Source organism: Passer domesticus, chromosome 8 (assembly GCF_036417665.1).
Source record: "Passer domesticus isolate bPasDom1 chromosome 8, bPasDom1.hap1, whole genome shotgun sequence".
Classification (NCBI taxonomy): domain Eukaryota; kingdom Metazoa; phylum Chordata; class Aves; order Passeriformes; family Passeridae; genus Passer; species Passer domesticus.
Genome location: NC_087481.1, coordinates 48,941,048 through 48,967,064, shown reverse-complemented (window position 1 = coordinate 48,967,064; position 26,017 = coordinate 48,941,048). Strand labels below are relative to the sequence as shown.

General features: G+C 41.0%; 1 protein-coding gene across 4 annotated transcripts in view; it reads right to left on the bottom strand.

The window, feature by feature from the left end:
- RBM20 (RNA binding motif protein 20) overlaps window positions 1-21,352 on the bottom strand; it is a 107,827-nt gene extending 86,475 nt beyond the window's left edge. For 3 of the 4 annotated variants that reach the window (XM_064431267.1, XM_064431269.1, XM_064431268.1), the window contains exons 1-2: window positions 18,169-18,307; window positions 15,216-16,386 (exon numbers count right to left, since the gene is read on the bottom strand). In XM_064431267.1, the coding sequence (XP_064287337.1) occupies window positions 15,216-15,892 (677 nt within the window). In that variant the 5' untranslated portion in view covers window positions 15,893-16,386; window positions 18,169-18,307. Of the gene's footprint in view, window positions 1-15,215; window positions 16,387-18,168; window positions 18,350-19,231 lie in introns of those variants that run through there. The other variant, XM_064431270.1, reaches the window with a different exon arrangement.
- Window positions 21,353-26,017: the final 4,665 nt, after the last annotated feature.

The window sequence follows — 26,017 nt, the reverse complement described above, 5'->3', positions numbered from 1 at the left end:
TGTTGAAGGTAATTGCTGTCCTGGTCACCAGCTCATATTGAACAGATGAGCACTAGTAAATCAAAAGCTGTCCAGATCTCCTACTGTGGATCAACATATACATAGTGGCTGCTTGCCCATGACTGAAATCCTTCTGATAGCTTAATGCTGTCAGGTGCTTCATTTCCAGTGGCCAAAACATAATGTAACATTCCAGAGGACACATTTTTCAGACTTCATTTCCAGCACCAAAGTATGTGAACACTATTAAAACCCAGTGATTTTGCCAAGATGCTTTTGTCAATCATGTGTTTCACTGATTCATTTACAAAAATAAACATAAAACGAATCAGTTTAGAAAGCTAAGCAGCAGAAGGTGCACACAAAGATGACAGAAGCAGAAGTTCTGCAGCTACTATTAGTTTGACATTTTTAACATTGGACTACAGTCTCAGTTGCTCCAAAAACTATTGGAGCAAGACAATCTATTACTGTAATTAACATCTTTTTTTTTAATTGTCTAGGTCTGTATTGAAGTCTGAAAATTAAATTTTACATTTCTCAAAGAATAAGTCTGTGTATTTCTTTACAGGATGTAATATGCTCACATAAATCTTTGGGCTGACAAATTTTCAATCTGAAGTTAAAAAATGGGCAGCAGTACAGGAGAGCATGAACAGAGAGACAGCAGCCAGCCAAGGCAGGAGGATTTACAGAAGAGATGGCTTGCCAATGGTTTTCTGGAGAGGGCAGGGAGGGGGTGGAAGCTTGGAACAAATTAATGGGCAAACTGTTCCAAGCACCAAGATTGGCACAGGAAGACGTGTCCAAAAGACTGTGACTCCAGGTTTGTGTTACTTAACATCACTGTCTGGCTATCTAACTAAACTGACTCTAACCACTGTGAATAGCAACATGTTTCTCACCAGTGACAGAAATGCGCTGTCATCCAACACCCAAACCTATGAAATCTCCGGTATTTCTGGTAAGCAGAAGATGCCTGAAAGTCCAGCAGTCAGAACAGGCTGAATCCCAAAGTGGGATTTGCTGGGCAGATATAATCACACTTACTGCCATGCCCAGGTACCAGCCACCCTAAAGACAGCTCGTAGCAGGCCATTTACTCATTCAGCTCTCAAGGAGTGCAAATAGACTCCCATGTGCACGCTGCAGGAGTAGGTGGATGTTGAAAGTGATGCCTTTTAAAACTGAACACCTCACCCAACTTCATCTACCTGACAGAACACAAAGGACCCTGCGCAGTGGAGCCCATTCACTGCTTCGCCAGACACAAGAAACTGCAGGGAAAACTCTTCCCAAAATCTCTGACACCACAGCTACTCCCCACTGACAAAAGCAAATGAACCAGGAAAACACTGAGAAGGTTTCTTCCATTTTCCACTTTGGTTAGGATCAAGAGCAGTTACACGAGTACGCAAAGAAGCGCTGTGTTCTCTCAGGAGTGTCCTTTCCAGTGATAGGGGTCAGTTGGGAATAAGTCACACAGCCTGTGCTTCAAACAGCTGAAAGTCAAAGAAGTCAAGGGACAAATGCCACAGGGAACAGAGAGAGCCTTTTCCTTGGTACCTCATGAACACCGTGTTCATGGACAGGGTGTTATGGGCGCTGAGCTGGGAGCAGAGGGTTTGCAGGAGGAAGCACACCCTCTGCAGGCTGAGACTGCAGGCTGGAAAACAGCAGTGCTCTAGGCAAGCAGAGCCAGCTCATTTTGAAAAGGAAGTTGCACGGATTTTTTTCAAAATCACTGAAATGCAGGAAGAATTCAGTATATCTAAATCAACAGAAAAACTCTACAAATATATGGTATATAAGTAGTTCCACTGCACCTCCTGCTCTGGGATCACATCACCGCTTTCACACAAACAAAAAAAAATACATAAAACCAAATAAAATAGGAATAAGCTTGCACAAAGCAAAAGACGTGAAGAAATGAAAGAATAAAAAGACATTCCCTTTAATTTAATATTAATACCTTTTTTTGAAGTGCACTTTCTCATTATATTTTCCAGAAGAACACATGGAACAGATATACAAAAAACATATCTACTTGCTAAATTTTAACATATCAAAATAGATTTTAAACACTTACCATGAGGTTTCCATCACTGTAAATAATAACAATACTACAAATTAAGCATAAAACTAATTAAACAAACATCAAGTAGCAAAAGTGTGTCTACAGAAAAGATTAATATAATTATAGCTCAGCAATTTGAGAAGAGAATATTTTGAATAAGTAGGTAATTAAGTTAAGAGAGGCCTAAAGAAAGATTTCACACTCACATTCATATGCTGAAGCAGTTTAAAAATAGAGAGCAAGAACTGCCTGACTTCATGTTTTAATTTTAGCTGGGTGATGAGCTGGTCCCAAAGACAGAAAGGGACAGCAGGATTTTTTCTCAGCAAAGTGCCCTTCGTATTTTTATGTGAAGGAAATGCAGTATGTTCTATTAATATCCTGTTGTGGCTGTACATAAGCCTAGGCACCCTTTCAACCAGGAAAAAGTTCTGGTTTGCTTCTTCAAATCACTTCACTTTCAAAGACAAACACAGAAGTTAGAGAACGTCCCTACTGCTCTGGCCACTTCACAGGTAAATAACATCCACGCAGGAATAGACACTTTGTTTCCCATCAGTCACCTCCTGCAATTACTAAAGCTGTAGTTTTCTTTCAGGAGGAGGGAACAGCAAATGATTGAGTGTGCACCTTAACTACATTCTCATTTTATTTAAGAGTTGGAAAAAAAATGTCAACACCAACCAGAAAGGTAGGTGGGTGCAGGAGGGAAGAAATGTTGTTTGACTAAATGCTGGCATAATGCCTAGGCTCTCCCAAAGAAGCTGGGAGAAGTACACAGACTTTTCCCACATAAAGGAAGATTCTTCCTCTGGGTATGGCTCCCTCATAACATTTCACCTTGCTGACACTTCTCTGATTAACTTAATCACAGCAGAAGCTCCCCATTTTGGGTCCCTGCCTATCCAACACTGTTTCAGGCTGGCAAATTTTGACAGTGGGGCAGGACTGAAATTCTTCTTGTTCAACAGCATCACATTGAAAACTTTTCTGTCCTTCAGGGAATTACAGAAATGAAGGCTAACCAGCTTGTAGATTATTTTTCTGACATACTCTTCCCAAAGTGTTAACTATGCAAGTGAAGGTCAGATTCTCCCCCAGATGTGTCACAAAAGGTGTCACAAAAGCACATTTTAAACTAAGACTAATTTTCTTGATAGATGACAATGGTTAAAACCTAGACAGGAGTCCGAGTTATACCTGCAGTGAAAACAAGCCTGCTAAAGTCTCTCATCCTTTTTCACAGTTGCCTTGTGTGTATTTTAGAGCAACAATCAGAAAGATTCCCCCTCTTATACTTGGCATTTATTTATAGATTCATCTGAGGCTCCACCTGTAAAATTCCACATGCAAAATTTCACATGCATTATTAATACTGGTCATTGATTCACCCCAGCTCCTTCTGTGAACAAGCATTTGCAAACCTTATTTGCCAGGGAAGTGAAATGCAAGTCAGATGAAATTTGCATTAACAACTTGTTGATCAGCACTTCCTAGGTGAGGATGTCCTGCCATTACTGTATTTGGTGCACTGCCTTAATGAACTGTGTCCCCAAAAGCACAGAAGGACCATGCCATCCCATTTAGTGACCTGCTTCCCATTCATACAGCTCTTGGGGAAATAAAGCAGAGCACAATACTTAGACAGCTGACCCTAGGAAGATGTGTGTAGTTTGTTTACATCCATATAACCAATATCTTTTGGTTTTAATCTTAACAAAGTTTTGCATTTTTAATTGCCACAATGTGTTTTTTTCCCTCTCTACCTAATCCAATCCCAATTTATGTTAGAAGTTCCATACAGTTCTGAAAACTTTTTCCATTATGCTGTTCAGATGAAGGTCACTGTCTTCTCTCCCAGCAGAAGTATGCTCTGCATTTCATTTGTACACATGAAATGAGCTCATTTACTCTTATCACTCCTCGCATTTCTAGTTTAAGTGTCAGATACCAAAACAGGCCCAGGCATCAAGAGCACTCTATCCCCACCATTGGAATGACAACTTCCACTTGACTTCTTGCATCAAATGAAGTTAAAGCACTTGAAACTAAAGACTGAAGAGATGACCAAGTCCTTTTGTTTTACTGCAGACCCCTCTATTTTAGAGATGCTCCCTTGCAAGAAGGTTGTCAGCTGATATTTTTACTTTCTCCTGCTTAAGTTCAACACAAAGTTTGTAGGAAGAGATCATCACTCACTGCATCACTATTTATAGTTAGTTACTCTATCGTTATCCTAACAAGACCTTAATCAACAAAGCCTCTGATCCTCCTAAATTAAAATTATAACATGAAGGCATTTTTGTTTGAAAGAGCTTTTAATATAAATGAGATTTCTGCTTTTCTTGCTCTAAAGTTAAAAAAATATTGAAAACTCAAAGACCAATTCTTCTTCATTTCCCTTCCTAAATCATGCACAGAATGCTTCTCTTTCACCCTCCTGGGTAAACAAATCCTTCATGGATTCTAGGTATGAGAGGTTGGTTTTCTGTGGCAGAAGACAGAGACATGCAATTTATTTTTCTATCTTCTGAAAAAGGAAAAATACCTTTTGAAAGAGTGTACCATGCAGAGACACCTTCCTTTTACACAGCCCTCTTCAGCAAGGTAATACACCAGACTCCATCAAGGGGCAAGTACATTTTTGGCAAAGCAGTTCCTATTTCAGAAGGAAACATACAAAATATTCATTGCTTGCTCAAACAAGCATTCAAGTCTGAGTTTGCTTCGTAGCCTGCCCAGTAGGATCCAAATGCAGGGGAATGAAAGGAACCTCTCTGGCTTTATTAGGCTGTCAGTACTATATAAGAAGCATTCTCCAGGATTTACTGAAGATGCAATGCAGTCCCTACAACACTGGCTTTCCTGCATGTGAGGAGGATGTGTTCTCCAAGCCAGGCTTCCAGGTGATCCAGCAACACTCCCACCATCTATCTACGCCTGCTGCCCCTGCCGCTGCCACCCATGCAGTTCTGTTCTTAGAGTAGTGCTGACTCCTAAAAGCTGGTCACTCTGCCAGCTTCACTACAGATAAATAAGTACAATTACCTCAGGGAACTTAAATTAAGAGCGGCCTGTCTCACACAGTTATATACAACTCTGTCATGCTCAAGCTTGAAGATGCATTTTTTTCTTGCTTCCTTGATGGTTTTGTTATTTCTTAAGAAGAGGGGCTGGAGGTGGAGCGCTAAAAATTATGTACTTCAGTCTCCTTGAATTACTAAAATGTCTAACCCCATATCTGAGGTCCACTCTTGGTCAGTCTGTTTTGTCCACCAGGAGCCAACCAGCAAGCCCTCCTCCCACACTGTGCTATTTTGTGCAAACTGCTAGCTTGGAGGAAAAAAAGTAAATACAGAGCTGGTTTACTTATAGTGAGGTCCCCCTGGCATCCAGCTAAGAGGTGAGAAAACTAAATATAACAAACTTAAAACTACAATTATTGTAGGGGAGTTTGCCAGAGCCGCTCTGAAGCTCCTAATGGTCTGTTGGGGATTTATGGATCAGCTGTGAAAATTTACTCACAGCTAAAACTTGCCAATCAAGTCCTTGGCTTTGAACACTGCTACCAACTTCTACATAATACAGTTTGAAATTACAGAAATGTCAAAGCAAAACAGTAGGTTTTAATGCTTCAGAGAAGGGTACGAGAAAAATCTATCATACTAAACAGACCAGTAAGGCAAGCATGTGGAGGCTTCCTTCTGAATGTTTGTATCTTTTTATAAAAGTGTCTTATATTTTTACAGAGCAGGAGGAGATTACAAGTGCTGCCAAAATACACAGTAAGAGACAGTATGTTGTACAGAAAAGACTACAAACTGCTGTCTTGCAGTTTAAGAGCAGATTCCCTCCATAAATTTTGCCAGCAATCCAGAAAATAGTATTATATGCTGATATTTTATGTTCTTGCCATATGGATGGGGATATAAAATTTATAAAAGCTTCTCTGAAATTGTATCTGCTGTTTTCATGTTATTCCATTTTAAAAGGGCAGCAAAAATAACAAACAAAAAATCCTGAGAACTTACACAGAAAGCAAAGCAAGTAGCCAGCTTGATGAGAGACATAAGACCATGCCTTATTTCTCTCAAATGCTCGGCACAAATGAGAGGACAGCAGTGATGGCCCCCTGTAAGGGCAGAGCTGTGCAGAGGAGCTGATGGGCTCTTTGTAGACCCCTCTCCACCTCCAACTCTGCAAATCCCTGCAGCTGGTGAGGCTTCAACACTCCAGAGTACTGGTTTGAAAACATGTCAGACCAGTAATATGCCTTTAAGCACCACAAAGGAGCATGGATCCGTACTCCTCCCTGCACAGATCCATACTCTTTTAAAATGGAAGTTTTAATGCTGCAACATAAGTTAACTTTCTATTATTTACTTTGTCTTCTACTACATTAGGTTTCTTCTGTCAGCAATTACCCCAAAAAACAAACACTGAAGAGTCAGGAAGCCTTGCAAATTTAGATGATAGGATCTGATCCTTTAAAGCCTCATACACATAAATAATCCTCATGTGTATGAATAAGGCTTTAGAAGATCATAGTATATACACTATATCCAAAGAGGAATTCAAGTCCTATATACCACTGACAAGCAAACTCTTGGCCACCTAACAGTATTTATGTTATTTATAATATTGTTATGCTATAAATTATGTTCTGTATTTATGATGTAAAGACATATTGCTTTACTCTGCACAGACATATTTTAACCATCTACACAAGATGACGAAGTTACTTCTAGCCCTTGCAAATTTTGACTTAACTCCTTTTTTTATTTGGAAGGAAATTCAATCTTTTAGTAACTTGCAATGCACAAAACCTAGGTTGAACAATAATGATCCCAAACCTTGTAGAAGTCTGATCTACCAAAGACATGTGATTAATTTAAATTTCATTGTGAAATTTGGAATATTTAATTAGCACTTTTTTATTCACCAGAAACTGGGAATGAGGAGTTACGTTCAAGTGCAGAAAATTAGTTGACTTGAATTCAAGTACCACAGAACTTTGATTATTTTTTTACAACACTTTACCTATGAATCTGTTTGCCCATGCCACCCACAGAGGTACCTATATAAGCATCTCAGTTACTATTCTCTGTAGTTCTTACAAACATGTCCACCTCTAGATACAACAATGACATTTTGCTGAGTGCAGTGCATGGCAGAGTAACCTGAGGCAGACCTCCTGGCTCATCTGAGAGTCAACAGAAGGTGCCAACAACAGGGTCAGCCCTGTCTGCACCATGAGAAGGTGTTGCTACACAACACAACAGTGACCTTGAATGAAGCAGTAAATAAAGAAAAGAAGCCAATATTTGGTTGTGAGTTGGCAGGACAGTGGAAAATTGTAGGTGACCTTAAAAGAATGTGCCATGAGAGGAACACAAATGGATGGTGAAGAGTGCATGGATAGCAAGGGTGTGAATGTTAAGATGTGTTAATGGAAGACTTTGAAAGATAAGAGGAGCCTAGGGCTGAAAAAAATCTCATCCTAGTTCATTAATATTTCTCTCTATGGTTTCAGGAGATGACACTCATCTTTTCTCCAAGTGCCATCCTTAAGTCTGACTTGTGCATAATCTTGGACAAAATTTTATGTGGAAGAGCAGAGGAAACCTCTGACAATCATCAGAATAGCATCCAAACTGCAAATACCCATAGCTGTGCCCAGCTCTGCAGGGACAGAGCAACCTTCTCTGTACCAGAAGTTAACCTGCTCTTACTCTATTTCCAAGAAGAACAGAAAGAAGGGTGAGAAATACATTATTAAAATATTTTCTTAAAAATGAGGCCAAAAATAGAACATTAAAAGTTGGTCAGTGTAAGGAACTGCATGTGTTATCAACCTAATAAAACTACTTCGTGCATCTTCCCTTAGAGGGAAAACATTAATCAGCAGAGACAGAAATAAGATTTGTTCCTGCAGAAACAGACAGTATTTGTTATCTCAGTAAAGTCAATGCCAGCCATCAAGCCACTTGTTGAAGAGGTACTTAAAGCCTGTTTCCTAAAATATTAAAATATAAGTAAAAATGCACTGCAATTCCTGCACATTTCCCAAGTGGCCCTAACTCACAGATACCATCAACTCGCACAGGTCTGCACATCCAGGAAAAAAGCAAAACCATGACACATAAAACTGTAGCTTTTGACACTACCAAATTCAAGACATTTGACATTGCTTGATTTCTAAAACTCTGCATCCCAATCTACAGAAAATCGCAAGTTTCATGGCAAGTTGAGGGAAGTTAAGACTAGATAAAACCAGATGCTTTTATTGTGTCACAAGCTGGTAAGTCAGAGAAGGGACCAGGTGATCAGAAAGCTGTCAGGGAGCTTGCTCATAACCTGCCCAAAATGACATTTTCTCTGTTCATCCTGGCCAGCAGAAGGTATTACTCAAGGGAACACAAGTTAAAGACCTCCTTATCCTGTCCCTGCCACTTCTTCAGAAGAAGCAATAATCCAGAAGTGGAATCTCTCTCCAAGGAGTGATTGTCATTAAGATTTCATGTAACAGAGGCTTTAGAGTTAACAGCACGCAGGAGATAGACTACACAACCAGCATAGCTACAGATTCCTGTCACCCCCAGAGTCAGGCAGTGCTCATGGCATCTTTGGAGCACTCTGCAGAGGCTGGTGAGACAGCTGCACATCTTTAAACAACCGAGATGACAAAGAGCAAATCTGAACTGCATCACTCATGCAGCATCATTCATGCTCCACCCTGCTCCTGCTCGTTGCCTGTTCAGCTCATCTCCCAACACAGACATGGAGAAAACTAACAACAAATGCATCCTCCTTGCAGTTCCTCAGATGCACAAGACAATTGTACCACGAGCTGCATAGTCAATATTATTTAAACTCCCATTTCGCAAGTTTGCATGGACACACCCAGAAACGCAGTTAGCCTGATACAAAGTAACTGCTTGTGCACTCGTACCTACTGATCCTTTAAGAAAACAAGCCTTTGCCCCCTTCCTGCAACAGAATACCCGATGCTTTTATTCCGCATTTCTTCTAAATAGGCAAGAGGCATTTGTAAAACAGGCTAGGCTTGAGCTGTCAGAACAGGACAGATATTAAACGTTTCTAAAACCCAAGGGGAGACGTTTTCTGGTTTCCCCCTCTGTGTCAAGTGACAGCTCCACTGTGATGGGTCATTAGCGTGACAAAGGGAAAGCAGCTGGACATAGAGAGGGGCAGAGGCTAACAGAGCGATTACATCCTTAAATCAACTACAAAATGTTACAAAGGATGAAGAGGAGGAAAAAAAGGGAGGAGTATATTCAGGGGAATAAAGTCAGTTTGATAAAGTGTCTAGCTGCAAATCATATGAAATTAATTCATTTAAATAAAAGAAAAATCAAGACAACTTACTCTTCTGAGCAGATTCTATTTGAAGGAGTATTTTAAAGTGATTGACATTATTATTTCATGCAAATAACCCATTTTTCCCTATTAAATAAATTTCTACAGTCTCCATGAACTAAAAATGTATCTTTGAAGATCTAGTTCCTCCCATTTTGATAGCCCCCAGAAGGGATCAGAACTGGTTACTGAGGTTTTTCCATCTCCATTCTACTTTCCTCCAAATGAGATCTGCACGATTTTAGCACCACAGCAGCAGCAGTAGCTCTGCAGGTCACACACAACTCTTACTGTTAGGTGCACACAGCTCTGGAAGGACAAGTGGTGAATTAAGAGGAAAACTAAAGGAAAACATTTTCCAGCCTTCCCACTGATCAGAACAGTATATTAAATTTCCATTAAAAAGCAACATCCAGGCAACTGAGTTTTACTAAAGAGGACTCCATTGTCATGTGTTGTGTTCCAAAAGTCACTTAGTATATTTCTTCTCATAAATTACGCATTATTTAAGTTTTCGCTAAAGTTGGCATCACTGCTCTTATGTCTCTGTCCACTAAAATTTGACATTTCTGGGCAACTAAGAATTGATTGACAACTGATAATAAAAGTCAGATTACTTGGAAATGTTTGCATGCAACACATTCCTTCTAAATTCTTTTGTTCTGACAAACAAAACCTTTCTGCTTTTGTACCTCTGTGCTCTCTCTTCAATCTTTTTATTTTGCCTTTCTGCCAGTAAGCTGTTGAGTTTTAAGTCAGAGATTAAAGAAAAAAATCTACCAAACAGAACAAACCCAAGTCCCAAACTCCACATTTTCAGTCATTTTTGTTTAAAACAGAGAGCCTCCATATGATTAGGTAATCTTAAATCTTTGAGTTGCAGCTGATATAAAGGAGGGGATCATTGTTTTCCATCAAAAAAAGAAAATAAATTTTAAAAGAAATAAATAAAAAAGAAATTTTAATTACATGACTTGAAGATAATTACAAACACAGATGCTGATTTTGGAAAACAACTAAACTTAAAACTGAAGCACCCTCCATTTGTCCCTATCCCCTCCATTCACACCCATTTGGTACACACATTTGGCATTTTAAGTCCTGATTCTAATCTCAAGTGAGGTGTAAGAAGAGTCTCAATAATTACACAGCAAGAAGCCAGACACTTCCAGAAAAACTGCATTTTCCCCCACTGCCTGTTTCATAATATACAAAGACAATAAATGGCAAACACAAGGAGGAGCTTAACAATGTGGGTTTACTTCCCACATTCCCTGGCGAGTCCCACACCATGCTGCTTTTACAGCTCTTGTCCCTTGTTTTGGTGAAGCTGATCAGCTAAGACAACTACAGCCCGCTCTGTTTTGTTTTCATCTCCAGTCAGGCCTGTTAGATTTCTTTCAACACAAACTCTGAGTTTTCAGAGCCCTATCAGGTAGAGAAGAAACTGAGATTTTTGGAGATGTACTTTAAAAGGCAAGTAAGTATAGAAAGCCTGTATCAGTAACAGTAAGAAGAGAAACAGTAAAACCAGTGTTTCTCCTTGTTAAGTATCAGCTTAGCCTTTGCCATATATGCCAAACTATTTGCCATGACTAATGTATATAATGGGAGTACATTTCATATTTTATCTCTCCTGAGAGACTTTGAGTTGGGGAAGGAAAAAAAAAAAAAAGAAAAAAAAAATCCCACACTACTCAAAGCAAACAGATGATGCAAATAAAAACCCCACATGTTTAACATAATGGGCTACAGTTTAAAAAAAAGATAAACTGGAGATAATTTTTCTCAACAAGTTTTCTCCTTGCTGCTATGGGGAAATAAAGGACTCAAAGCAATCAGCACCAGCCCGCTTCCTCCTCTCTGCCCCCAGAACTGGCACAAACTGATGACAACTTGGGCGCAGATGTTGGAAATTCCATCTTCCTTCCAGAGGAGCTTAAAATCTCCAGGGCACAGCCCCTTAGGAAAAAAAATAAATTTTGCCTTTCCCCCCATTGTTTTAAGGTGCCTTTTATTCAATTTGTAAACTAAACGTATATTCCTATATCAAAACAGGGAGTTAAAAACTGCCCCATCTCCACTGGACAGATATGACCTATGACAAATTATTAGAACCAAAAGCACACAAAGAGTTGGATTTCAATACAATGAGGTCTCCTATAATCACAGAGTTTACTCATGGCAAATGTTTTCAGCAAGAACTCTCATAGAAAACACTCTTCATGCAACATCTCTATAGTTAACCCATAGCCACCACTCAGTCCTTTCTCTCAGTTATTTCCAGCTAGTTGCTCTGTCAGACTGCAATGAATCACGCATCTGGAATTATTAATAGGAGTCTCCACTCTCTCATGCTGCTTAGTCACTCCAGCCAATCTAACAGCAGGTACTAAAATTCATCACACAAGGACGTGTCATGTAAAACTTACATTTTGCAATGCAACTGCAAATTATAAACAAAACTCTCAAACCATGTAAATTTTCTCATAAGAGCAGACTTACCGAGAGAGGGGGGAAAACCCCAAGGCAACAAACAGCTCCAAACACACATTGGTCTTGGCAGAGATATCCAATACGTGTTTCACTTGCTGACACTACAGACCCTACCCTGCATTTCCACTCCTTCCACACAACAGCAGCAGAAATCAGTTATGAACACTAGCCAACACCATTACAACCATTCTTCTTGTCAGTCTTCTGCTTTATTTCATACAGAAGGGGATGTTTTTGTAAGTCATCCTCAGAAGCATGTAAATTCAGGTTTCCTTTTCCGAGCAATTTCTCATTCTCAGCTCTACAGCTTGAGGGCTTTGACTGCAATAAGGCTTTTAGTTTTGGAAAATAAGAAGTATTTTCCCATCAAACATCACAACAAGCTGCATAGACAGAATGCTTTAAGTCTGTAAATCTTATCATTGGACCTTTACTATCAACGCAACTGACGTAGCCACTGAGGGGGAAAAAGTACAACATGTAGAGAGCATATTTCAATTTATATTTTGTTGTAGTTGAATACTATCAGCAGAGAATTTCAAACCTACTTTGAATACTAGTAATACTTTTATATTAGAATTACATTATAAATGTTAAAGCAGAGTGGCATTTAAAGAATCTGGAACATGCTACCTGTGCTGCATGAGTTCAGCCAATGTAGCTGCTAAGATATTTCAGATCTCCAGTTTCACTAAATTTTAATCCTTGTTCAAAGCTCAGCATTCACAATGAAGTTTTATCAGCTGCCCACGTAGGAAGCCATTTTTTAAAATTACATTGCTCTTCACCTAACATCTGTAAACCTTCCTAACAAAGCTACTGAAGGGGAAAAAAGGAGTCCAGGAAGCTTTCAAAGTTTAAATGGGATAATGAAAAATGTATATTTTATATGATATTATAATGAAAGACTTCAAACAGGGAGGTGCTTTGTTAAACACCACAGAATATTCTGATCTACGTGGCTCTGAATTAGCATTCTGCAACTCCACATTTGTTTACTGCAGCTCAGAAAGCAAAAAGATGGCAATTATTGAAAAAAGTCAAGAAAAAATGCTCAGAAAACAAGATCAGTGTTTTCTTTCCTGTAATGAAACTATGACTTCATTTTTGTAGAAGAATCACTGCTTTCATTACATTGTATTTTACCAGTTGTAATACCTGTTCTAGCATGTCAGAAATAAATTTGGAAGAGCAATTCTGGATATTCCCTAACATCTCCCTTTCAATTATTTACTGTATATTCAGTTTAGATTATAAAATACCAAGTTATTACCAGAAAAACAAAGCACAATTTGCCTGCATTTCCAATTCAATGCATTTATTAATTGACAGGTAAAGAGGGGCACACCAAATTACGCCACACGGTTACAAAACTGTAAGATCAAGTTGCAAGACCTTAGATGGAGATGTTCGATGTTTGCCACCCTACGTCACATTAACATGACAAAGAACACTCAGAACACAGCATCTCTCTCAAATATTTCCATTAAAGTTAGGGTCAAATGGAAACCAATTTTTCTACCTATAATCTGCTAGGAAGCATGACTAGCAAGAATGTGATGCCCTCATACATAACACACACCACATCAGAAATACAGTTGTGAAGTATTCTCAAGAGATCTACCTATCTGACTTGCAATAAGCAGCCACAAAGCCTTGGTAATCGTGAGAAAATAGGGGTCAACTTTAGAGACTGTAGTTTAAAATTTAAGACTGATTTTGAGAAAGTGTCAATTACTCTGTGGTTGCACGATAATTCACATGGACCACAGCAACAGGCCAGTGGACTTAGGAAGAGACAATTAGTATTTCAATTTCAGTGCAAATCTCCAAGTCTGTATTTCCAATCAGAAGTAAAAATGTAGGTAATAAGAACCTTGAATGTTTTTATGACTAAGTTACAAACAATGATTTAAAAGCAAACAGACTAAAAGAAAATCAAGCATCAAATTTATGGACCACATTCCACTGAAAGTTTGAAAGTCCAGTTATTTACATATTTATAAAAGCTGATGTGATTCCCAACTCAACGTTCATACTTTAAATTTGCAGTAACATCAACACATTGCCCTTCAGTATTTCTGTACATGTGTGTATTTTGCAAATGTGAGAGAACTGAAAGCATTTCCTCCATGAATTACATTGTTGGGTTTTGTCAAGAAGGTGATAACGGAGATGCCTAAGCCAGCGCCTTTGCTGAAGGAGTGGTTGCAGAAAAGCAGCTCAAGGCCAGCGTCAAGGCCGTGGCAGCTCCTCAGTGCTTTGTCATACTCGCGCTTTGCTTGAGGGCCGCACACGGGCTCAGTCCACTTGGCAGTCTGGGACGTGATATCGAAAGCGGTTCTCAACCTTCACCACTGCGCAGCACCCAGTGTCCTGCTCGTCAACTCAAGCAGCAAATCTTAAAGTAATAGAAGGCAATTCTAATAGCTCCATAGCCGGGTATTTGTTAACAGATTAAAAGCCCTTACCTCCTCTAATACGTTATGACTGGGGAAAAAATCAGATACAGTGCACTTAACCACCTTGAATCAGCACAGAACATCAGCTTAGGCCTTACTCATGCTTCATCTATTAGCTACAGAGCATTCGGTTTGTCTTCAAGCTTCTAATTTAGCCAGATAAGTATCACTGGCACCACTACATCCGTGTAGCAGAACTGCTTTTTCCCCTCTTTCTGGGTGGAAAACGAAACAGCAAAACGCCACTCGCATCACTGCACTCATTAATTAGACTTCCAAACCCGCACAGGTTACTTTTTCCGTGACAGTTTTGCAGAGATGCGATCGCTTCTGGCACCCCACGAGCCGGTCGCTCCAGGCCTGCCCGGGGCACGGCAGCGGCGGAACGGCGGCCGGGCGGGCGGCACACACCGCCGCGGGGCAAGCCTCGGAAACTTCCCCGGCCCAGCTCCCGGGCGCGGCGGACGCGGTGCCGGGGCGCACCGTCGGGAACCGACACGAGCGGCCTTTCGGCCAGAAAACTTCTGAGGGCAGCGAGGCCACTGCCGGTCTTTAGGGGAGCCCGTGCCCCTAACAGCGGGGACGGGCCCGCCGCCACACGCAGGGCGAAGCGAGGCTCAGCCCCGGGCACCGCTCGGCCACGGCCAGGGCCAGGGCCGGTGCCGGGCCGACCCTCCGCCCGCCCGGCTGTCAGTCTGGGCGCGGGGGGAGGGAAGGGGGGCACCGCCACCGGGGAGGGAGAACGACCCGCGCCTGCCCGCCCGCCCTCCCGGCGCGGCGGAACGCGGGGCGGCTCTTACTTGTGGAGGAGCTGGGGCAGGCTGGGCGGCGGCGCCGGCATCCCTCGGCTGGGGGCCCCGCTGCGGGCATCGCTCTCCGGCGGGTCAGCGCCGCGGGGAGCCGGGGCCTGGCTCATGGCAGCGGCGGGCACCATACGGGGCGGCCCCTGCGGCGGGAGGCGCGGGTGGCCGCGCAGCCCTCGGCCGCGGCGGCGGGAGGGAGGGTGGCAGAGAGAAGGGAGGGAGAGGGCAGAGGACCGGCCCTGGAGACAACCGCGCTCCCCCCGCGCCCCCCCGCCGGGCTGGCGACGGCGGGACAGGCAACCCCCTGCGACTGAGCCCGCCCTGCCGGAGGGCTGCGGCCACCGGCGGGGGCGGCCGGTGCTGCGCGGAGCCCCAGAGGCGCTGCCGGGGCCGGAGGGAGGGGCGGGCGGAGCCCCCGGCCCGGCCCGGCCCCACCTGGGCGCCGGGCCCGTTCCCTCCCTCCTCCGCCCGCACCTGCCCGATGGGAGGGACCCACGCCCCGCGACAGCCCGGCGGCTCTGCCCTGTGCCCGAGCTGGGGCAGAGTGGCTCGGGCGCACCTGTTCGAGGCAGAGTGGCTCGGACGCACCTGGCCCTGCCCGGGATGGTCCCGGGAACCGTGCTTGGCACAGGACAGGCTCTACAGCAAAGAGTGAGCAGTACCGGCCCCTTCATACCCCGGCAATAATTTATAATCAGCGAACGCCAAGGGCAAGGGGAAAAGCGTGTGTACTGTTCTAATTCCTCACTGGTAGCATCTCTGAAGAAATGTAATCAGTCATTTATCAGACATAGGCTCTGTTGGCTGATATGAAATGAGAGAGGAGAGTCAATTAATAACCTTCTTGAGTAGCAAATAATCTCTACAGCAGACCCCCTGTCTGGGCCCAACCACGATGGGCTTTTAATAAAGGATGTCGATCCTGGGCTCCCCTGGCTTCCAAACACGTTAGCATGGTCAAGACCTACTCAGGAAGGCTTTACCTGCTGCTGGAATAACAGGACTAAGGAGTGGAATTGCTGCCTGATGATACAACGTGACAAAATAAGTTTTACCTGCACACGTTTTGGGAGGAAATTTCAGATGACTGATGGAGCAGAAATTGCACTCTTGAAATAAACCAGTAACTGAGAATGTTTCTTCCAGCTCTTGCTCCCTTTGTAACGTGCTGCTTATTAGAGAGGGACAAGTCAAAGACCATTTCAGTACTTGCTCCTGCACTACCTCTGCTTGCCACACACCCTCCCCCCAGCACTCACACACACACACACACCCCGAGGAAAGCAGAAACATCCTGGCTTCTTTGAAAAATTAATCCTAATTCAGGAAGACAAATTTTGAAGGGGTCAGGTTCTCCTCCCCTGCACCTGGCACAGTCATTTATAAATATGTAGCCTTCTAAATGGGAACAAAATGCCACCTCCGGTGACTGGAAAATTTTAAGTTAGTTGCATTAATCACGTACTTTACACTTTGCAGATGGAGAGCACCAACCAGGTGCAGGGCAGTGGAGCGTTGGGCCAGATTTCAGTTGCACACTTACTTAACGGTAATGTAATACCAAATTCACCTTCTAAAAATGAATAGCCATCAGTACTTATTTAGACACATTGACTTACATTATGTTCTGAGAAATACAAAAAAATGGAGCTTCACATCCTTTCCCACAAGGAAAAACAATTTGCAAATTATGTGTTTTCTGGTTCAGTGAGGGCCAGGGGATCAAGATGCCTGATCTTCCAACAAAGGAAAGGTAATGTCTCACAGACAGGTGAGGCAACTCATGGGAAAAAATGTTTAACGTGTGGGACCATCTCTGCCCAAGGTTTAAAGCAAATCCAGGTGTCCACTGATCATCCACAGAAAAGTAGCTTTGTGTGAATTTCCTGAGTAACAGTGAAAGCTCTTGAGACCAAGCAACAGCCAACTGCTGCCTGTAATTATTTGAGGAAGTGAAAGATGGTGACTCATGGCTCAGAGGGCAACAGGAGCACAGCTATGACACTAATGCACGGCCCCGGATTAGGAGGTGGATAGTCACAAGAACGTGTTACTTCGCACAGACATATTACATCACTTGTAATAATGGATCAAGTGTGTTTTACTAAGCACTACTGCACTTAATATATCCACTGTACAACTCAGCATTCAGTCTCAGCATGGGGTCCTAAAGCTCTGCAAAGATTTTCTCCGTTTATTTTAACAGTTCTCATCCCTATGTCTGCTTCTTGTCAAGGTTTTTTTTGTTGTTGTTGGGTTTTTTGTTTTGTTTTGGTTTGGTTTTTTCTATTTTTTCTGTCATATCCCAGTGTTTGGCTTGGCATGAACTGGTGTGACAAGAGCACTGACCCCTGGTCCCTGCTTTACCATAAGGTAGTAGCAAAAGCTCACTCAGAGGTTGTCCTACAGGGAAATCAGTGGGTGGGTATGAGCAGGCACAGACTGACCAATGTTCATGGACTCTCTTATTCAAGAAATCAATATAAGCAGTTTTCTGGCCAAGCCTTACAGTATTTCTGGAGCACTGCCATAAAAGAGAAACAACAGTGGCTGGTCCAAAAACCACACTTTTAGGGTCTGCGTTTGGCAGCAGAACTGAACAAGTGCTAACAGCTATACAAGTTCCTATTCTCCTAATATGGAAAATAGTTATGCACATGGAGAAATCAGAACTGTTGGTTTTTTCCACTTGGCTAGAGATATATTCTGTATTTGTGTAACTGTCAGCCAATAGAAATTTTGTTTAAAATGTTGGCAAAACAGTGACTTTCCCATTGCTGACTTCGAATGTATTAAATATCTATGATTTTAGATTTAAACTGCTGTATTTTTTACAGTATCTATGTCATGAGTATTAATTACAGCTTATGCAAAAAACACTCCTGGCTAATAATTTCAGCTGAGATTAATATGTTTACTGCATCTCCCAATACAATTATACAATCCTCACCTCTTGTAATGCCTTTTTGGAGTTTCCAGTTGTAGCAGCCTGCATGCTAAAACTGAAATCCTGATGAAACTGCTGTTGTAACTTGCATGAGGATAAATCAGATGCAGCTCTCTGGTGTAAATGAACTCACACCCAGAATATTCCATTTTTAGGAGCAGATCAAGAAAGGCACAGGCAGAACCTGGAGGAAAAGAAAGGGATCATAAAGTAGGACAGTGATGGAGCTAGGCACACACAGATACTGTGTCCCCAAATAGTTCAGCATCAAACAACAAAAACAGCAATGATTTCATTGCCTTAAGAGCTTATTTAACTGTAGAGTTACACAGTAGCAAGGAAACACAACTAAGAATAAAAGACGTCAATCTGTCTATTAGTCCGACTACAGCCTTTCATTGGTTCATACCTAAATCTGTTATTTTGTGACCTGAAATTTAATCCTTGGAGAATTAATTGACTTAATTTTAATCTTTTGAAAACAAATATATATATAATCAACTCTTCATTATCAGGGAAAAGAATCGGTTGGAAAAAAATGAAAGATGGAAAACCTAGATAACGTGAGTACCTCAGGGCCAGGGCTGGCCCAGCCGTGCACGTTGTGCCCCAGTGTAAATGTCCTGCTCACTTAAACTGCAATGAGCAGCACCAGTTTAGGTACCACTGTGTGTCTAACATGGTTTATTCCCAAAGTGGGTAAGGCTACCCAGACACAATGGAGAATAAACTCTTGTTTTTACTGTTACTACTGTGCACAGGTACTTCAATTCATATTTATAAAGTGTGATCTCGATAGTGTTGTGACGGTTCTGCAGAAGCAATAGTCATTAAAATACAAACATGATTTCATGTAGAATGAGATGTCATCTCTGAAATAGGACTGAAGTAACATAAGTATCCAGTTGCAGGAATAAAAGACTTCATCTAGGAAGAATGGCAACATCGTACTCCTTAACAGACTGTGGAGAGAGGTAGAAAAGCACTCTCTTACTCAACTTCCAAAACTAATGAAGGAAAATTCAGGTTAAAAAAATGAAAAACACTTCAGTCAGTTTATGGTTACCAGTGTATGAGGTTTTCCCAGGTTACCCCAAATCATCTTTCTGGAGCTTGCTGTACATGTTTTCTTGTTCTCTCCGATCATTGTTTGGATAGAGAAGCTGAAGACCGAAGCAGAAATTTCCAGTGCCTGGGTATGTGAAATTCACCTTCTGGGTAAGTCTCTATTTACTTCTATCAGCTGCTTCTGAAAAATATTTCAGTCAGTACCACTTTTGACTTTTTTCTTTTCAGTGATTTTCTTTTCACTGGAAGTGAATGGCAACAGGTGGCCACAACTGGTAGGTTCTTTTGCTGTTACTCTGGCTTTGCATTTTCCTGCACCTGTGTGGGCTCTGCTGCTCATGACTGCATGTCATTGAAATGGTGGTGTTCAGAAACCAGGATGCATTTATAAAGGACCAGGTAAAATTTAGCTCAAGCCTGCAAGTTGCTTTATAAGCAAACAAACAAAATTTTCTTTCAAAATTTTTGAAAGCATAAAGTTTCCCAATAGTTTGAAAGGAAAATACAGGTGAGATCTAGTCTTTTAGAATTAGATGGTTATAGAACAGATGTTTTTGTAGGAAAACAGAATCACCTGAAGAATTTGATTAAACACATTAGGTTAGGAGCAAAATAATCAACCCATGAGTAACCAGAAAATGAATGATTCACGAATGATTCACCAAGAGATACAGCCTCGTTCCAGCCTTCTGAAAGGTGAAAAACAAAACTCAGGAGCTGGACTGACTGCTGCAGTGTGCAGATCATGTGCTTTCAAGAGTCAAACAGATCAAGATGCTAAAGGATAACCTTTGGAAATAAGCTATCAGACAGTCATGGGTAGCTGAGACTTTCAAATATGCTGGGACATCCAGTTAATGAAAGGCAAACACTGCAGAATTTTAAGCCCGATGCAGAACAATGTAGAATAAATTAATTATGTCTTTTTGCAGGTGCTGTGATAAGCTGTGTATTCCCTCAGCACCTTAAGACAGTGACAGTATAATCCTCAATCCACATATTATAAATTTAGAAAATATTGGAATGTACAACTGATCATACCTAGGAAGTATACACACTCTTTGATCCCAGAATACAGGCTTATGTCATTAATGGCTTGTATCATGCTCTTTTCTAGCTGCAGAAATGGCAAATGTTTACCATTTTAACTATATTAGCCAACTGCTTAAAGAACAGCTGAATGTAATTAAAGAAAACATAGTGGCAACAGTAAAAAAAGCATGTTAAACTACTCTGAGGAAAAAAAAGGGCTTTTGAAAAAAAAATCCTTGATGCTACTCTCATCTCTTCAGTTATCTCAGATAACTGAATATAACTGATATTCAGTTATCTCAGATAACTAAAATATGCATGTTAATAACCTCATTTATCTTTCTGTGCCTTCACTATTACATAGTTCCATTCGTATCATGGTGTAAGTGGTCTGCTTCCAGTCATTCTCACGTCTGGTTCTCATCCTTCATGGCCCCATAAGCACAAGAGAATTAACAATAATTGCTTATTTATTTGTTTACCCCACTCCTTTCTAATGTGGGCATGAGGAGTTTTTCTTATCACCAAAGTGGTAGGTAATAACTCTGACATTTTCACTATTAATTAAAATACCCATAATTAATATATTTAGTACAGATTTTACTTCAGTAATTTTTAGTTTTAAAGATACAACATTAAAAGTCATAGCCACATCTTAAAAAGCTTAATTTGTTAAGCCTTCAAATACTACTTTAAATACTTCTTTATGTGTTTGCAATTCTAAGGGTATATGCATGCTGGAGGTAAAGTCTAAACTTAATGGTTTCTTTACCACCCATGGTAAAACACGGATTTTTGCATATCTGCTGAGTATCATTTGATAATGATAAATACTACTGACACACAAAGACAAACTAAGTATAAATTAGATTACAAAGAAGGGTCTTTTAATATTTTATATGAAGACAAGTTATTTCTGGAAGTCTGCTTAAGTAGAACAGCACCGAAGACTGCACAATTTACGCCCCTATAAACAATGTTTGGTTATAGTGAGGATACGGTGGTCTGTTCCTGAGACCTCTCGCTCGTGAAAGATGTTCTGCAGCACTGTTTTTGACAGACCACATGTGCGAGCCCCGCCTGCTGGCATGAGCGGCCGAGGTGCCGTGGCTCCGGGAGGCTGCGGAGCCCGCAGAGCCAAGGCCGGAGCTGCACTGCCTCCTGACGGAGCGAGGCACGGCTCCTTCCCCCTTGTCCGCTGACAAATTGCACAGCTGTGGTGTTACATGTCAGCACTTGCAGTGCGGATCTCCGGAGACAAACCAGGAATGTTCTGCATGCCAGACAGTGGCGCTGAGCCATTACATTGAGACAACCTTCTTGAGGGAACCGTGGGCCGACTGAACAAGAGTGGGGAATCCACTGACATTCTGACCTGCAGCCATGTAACCATGGGCAGTCTAGTGCAGCGAGGCCAGCTCTACAGCTGAAAGAAAAGAAGTCTTGTCAAAGTGTGCCAAATCCATGTAGCATTTGCTGCGTAGATACTCCAGTGATTTCAAACAACTCTCATGGCATTTAGATAAGGTAGGTGAGACTATGTGTCCCTGAAGTCTGAGATATGCTTTCATCAACATTCATGGTGAGCCTGAAGTTATTTGATGATGTTTATCATCATCTGGAATACTTCCAGTGGAAAACATGATCCTGCTGATCTGGAATCTAACTCAGCTCCTGCAATCTATATATTCAGGGTAACAGTCAACACAGAAATGCACATTGACATTTAATGCAGAGAAGCAAAGGACTCTGAAGTTACCTGAAATGATCTGCTCACCTGTTGAGGTCATCTTCTAAAATTAGCCTTTCAGTTTAGAACCTACAGTTCTTTTTTGTTTCACTGAACTACCACAGCTGCTAACCTTTCATATGCTCCTTCCCCCTAGAAAATCTACAAGGATTTTTAAAGTTATTTCCCTATTAGGAAGCTGAAGAATATGCAATACATAGGAATGTAAAATAAATGTTGTAAATAATTATCACAGGGACTGAAAAATGAAACAGTGGTATTGAAAGAAAATTATGGAGGGAAAAAACCCCAAAATGTTATTGTAACCATGGAGGAAAACACATAACTGTTATTACTGTGATGTCAAATTAATTTATTGAAATGTGCCATCTAGGGTAGGGAAAGACTAAGAATAAAAAACATTTTAACTTGAGCTCTGGAGGGCTTCTCCTTTGTTACTTCCCACTTTAGTAGTGAGTTTTACCTCTTTATCAGCAGCTTGTGAGAAAGGGCATAGAAAACAAACAGCAAAGATAAATACTGGGGTAAAAAGAAACATGAATTAAAGAGCAATAACTCATGCTCACAGATAACACAGCAAAAGCTCCATCATAGAAAATTATCTTAAAAGACAACTAGTAGCATACTGTAGATGAGGCTACAAGAAGATGAATGCATAGCTTCTTGGAAACCTTCACTCACAGCTGGTATGAGTAGTCTGCGGTCAAACTAGAAAGGCGTATAATTTGGAAATCTGGAAGGGTTAATTCCTTTTCCTATATTGTTATTCAGCGGTCTGGCTAACGGAACAGATCACACGTCTGAAATGTGCATGTGGGGTAAAGTGCTATAGGCAAATTGGAGCACAGAAAGAGTCTTCAGAACAATTTGGAGAGATCAGAGAAACTGTGAAGAACACAGGATTCAGCTGAGGAAGGACAGGTGTTAAGTCCTGTACTTAGGAGAGGAAAATATTTGCTGGGAAAGTACAGGATGGGGAATGACTAGACAGAAAACAGTTGTTCTGAACAAGACTTGGGGGTATTACAGAGGATCACAGCTGAACATGAGTCAACAATATCATGCAAGGAAGGCATCCATCAACCTAAGCTATATAAATAGGAGTTTTGTCTGATGTAATTCCCTTATTTTTCTTGGTGGTGATAAGGCCTCAGTAAGAACACTACATCCACTGTGGCAGTGGTATTTTCACTAGGAAATTGACTGAAAAATTCAGAAGAAAGGACAGGACTAACCAAAAGCCTACAAAAGAAGAATCACAAAAAAAAAAAGGATGATGGAAAGGGCATTGTTCAGTCAGGAAATGAAAAGACTGAAAGCAGAAAATAACATTTAAAGAGAATGGAATAAATTGGTTTTGATCCCCAGGGTGAAGAAGATAGAGGAAAGTGGACTTGAGTCACAGAAAGAGAGGTTCAGATTAAACTTGCTGATCACAAATGAGAGAATATGTCAAATTTTGAAACACTTGATGTAGCAACTTTAAAAATAGGTTGCACAAACCATCTGTCAGGAATGAATTAAACATGATCCAATTTTGGGTCAAGAGGAAGGATTAGGTGCATCTAGGTGTCCTATCATCCATGATTACTGAAGCAAGCAAACTCTGGAATGGCAATGAAAAATCCATTGGAAAGCAAGAAGTGCAAAAGTTAATATAACTTAAGTAATTTGCAGGTCCACCAAGTCCCTACAGGTCCATGGTTCAGGTGGCTTGAAGATGGCCAGCAATATATATTAATAAAAGGCACGACCATGCATCTAAAGAGGGTCTTGAAAGTGATACAGTCAAAGTAGGGAAGAAAAAGAGGCTGTTTTCTTAGAGAGAGAGACAGAAGCAGAGATCACACAAATATATTGAATGTTTGTATTTGTTGCTAGTGAAAGGGAAGTCACACAGTGTCTCTAAGGAATGAATGCATCACTCTCCCAGACACAGAAGCTGTTACAAACACAGGCTCTAAACAGAAAATAAGGTTTCACACGTGAAGTGACCCTTAAATTCAGCCCCATCCAGGAAACCCTGAACCAGAGCCTAAGGAAATCTTAGTTTAACTAAAGCTTGTTTAAATCCAAGTTATTAAATATTTTGGCTGGCTAATAGGCAGTTCAAATAAGAGTCTTGAAGAAGACATGTCTCTACATACAAAACATAAAAAAATATGATCATATCAGGATAGTTTGCACTTAAAGAATCCTGTCTGAAAAGTCAGATGCTTTAATCCACTCATAAGGCTCTTTTCCCTCCACTGTTAAAAAAAGACGTGTGATTAGACTGTGGCTAGCAATCCCAAGGTTAAAGAAGTGGCATAAGCCTCACCCATCAGCCACAGTCCACAAAGTTTTTACTTGGACTGCCCTTGGCTGTGATAGCACATCATTACTAATCTTCCAAACATTGCCCAAATACAATCTGGGATGCAAGGACTACCATGCAGTCTGCAAACAGACCAGAGCAAAGCCATTTGATTACTTCATGCTTGGGATACAAGGAAAACAAAAACAGCCTTCAGCCAGGAAAAGATTAAAGCCTAAAGTCTACCTAAAATCACATATGAAATTAATTCTGCTTTCTGGAAATGCTCATTTCTGGAAATCTCACAGTGGTCTCCTTGAACCAAAGAACACATAATCCATTTTAGGCACTGAAAGCTCCCTTACCTTTCACAGGTCACAGAGAAATCTATTAGGCTGTAGTTACAATATATTGACTATTCAATTTATTTTTTTCCTTTAACAGGACAAAAAGCTATAAAAAAGAAAAAGAAGCTTTTAAAATAATATCTTTCCTCTTTCTTTATTCCCCTTTCCACTTGTTTTTTCATAGAGAATTGATCTTTCACACAGTCTTTTCCAGTAAGCTGATCAATTGCCAAAAAATATGTAGCCTCAGGCAAACTTTATCAATAAGCTCATGCTGAACTCAGCCCAGGAGAAAGGTAATACTCCTGAAAGAATGACATAATTTGTCTTGATTTTTCTCACAAGCACAGTTGTGTCCTTACAAGTGAGTCACGTGCTTGAAAGAAGCAAGAAAACTTCTCAAGACACCTGTGATTTAAAAAAAGAAAAGAAAGCCCATTGATAAGGACAGGCAGGAGAAAGGTAAGACAGAATCCAAAGGAAAAAATTAAACATAAGTAGTTCCAGTTCACTAAAATTCTAAGTAATGGAAAATAAATTCTTAATAAAGAGAAATGTCAGGAAAGTTCAAATTCCTCTGCCTTTTCAGAGGTTGAACTGCATGTTCCCATCTCTCCAAAGTTACCTTAATTTCCAGACTTCTGAGTTTCTGGGATTGGTCTCTTCCTTTTGTATGGAAGCTACTTTAGCTAATGTGAATATATAAGAGGCAAAGCAATAGGAATTCAGTTCAAATGCAAATTACCTCTCCCTAAGTCTGACTCTGGTGAAGGTTTCACAAGATCAATGATTATTTTTCTTTCTCTTTTTTTTTTTGGAGTAAACATGTAAACATAAACATTCCTTCAATTCTCAAAATATTCACATAAAATTTGGTTTGGGTTAAGCATAAACAAAATGGAATTTGAACAATGATCAGAAGAAGTTATTTGGCTGAAATGTTTGCTTCCAGATGAGCTTTATAATATCTCCAGCTAAACTGTCTGTCCTTTCCTAAGATATGACTAGAGGACAAAGCATTAAAAGTCCAACTCTTAAGTGAATGGCCCATACAGGGATTGCATTCACAATCTTGGTGTTATTAATGCCATGCTCTGACCATGTGAGCTGATCTCATTTCAGATGGCTAAGGATCCATCCCACAGAGTACTGCCCAGCTCCTGTGCTTGCAGAGCTTTCTTGACTGCACCAAAAACACTGCTAAAGCTTGTGAAGGGTTAGAGCAGCCAGAAGGACCCAGCTCATTGGGTCTGAAGGGTGCAGAACTCACCAGGAACCTCCATCACCTCAAGGGAATGGCCCCAGTTACACAAGTTACAAACAGCTCTGCCATTCTCCAGGCAGTGAGAACAGATCCCC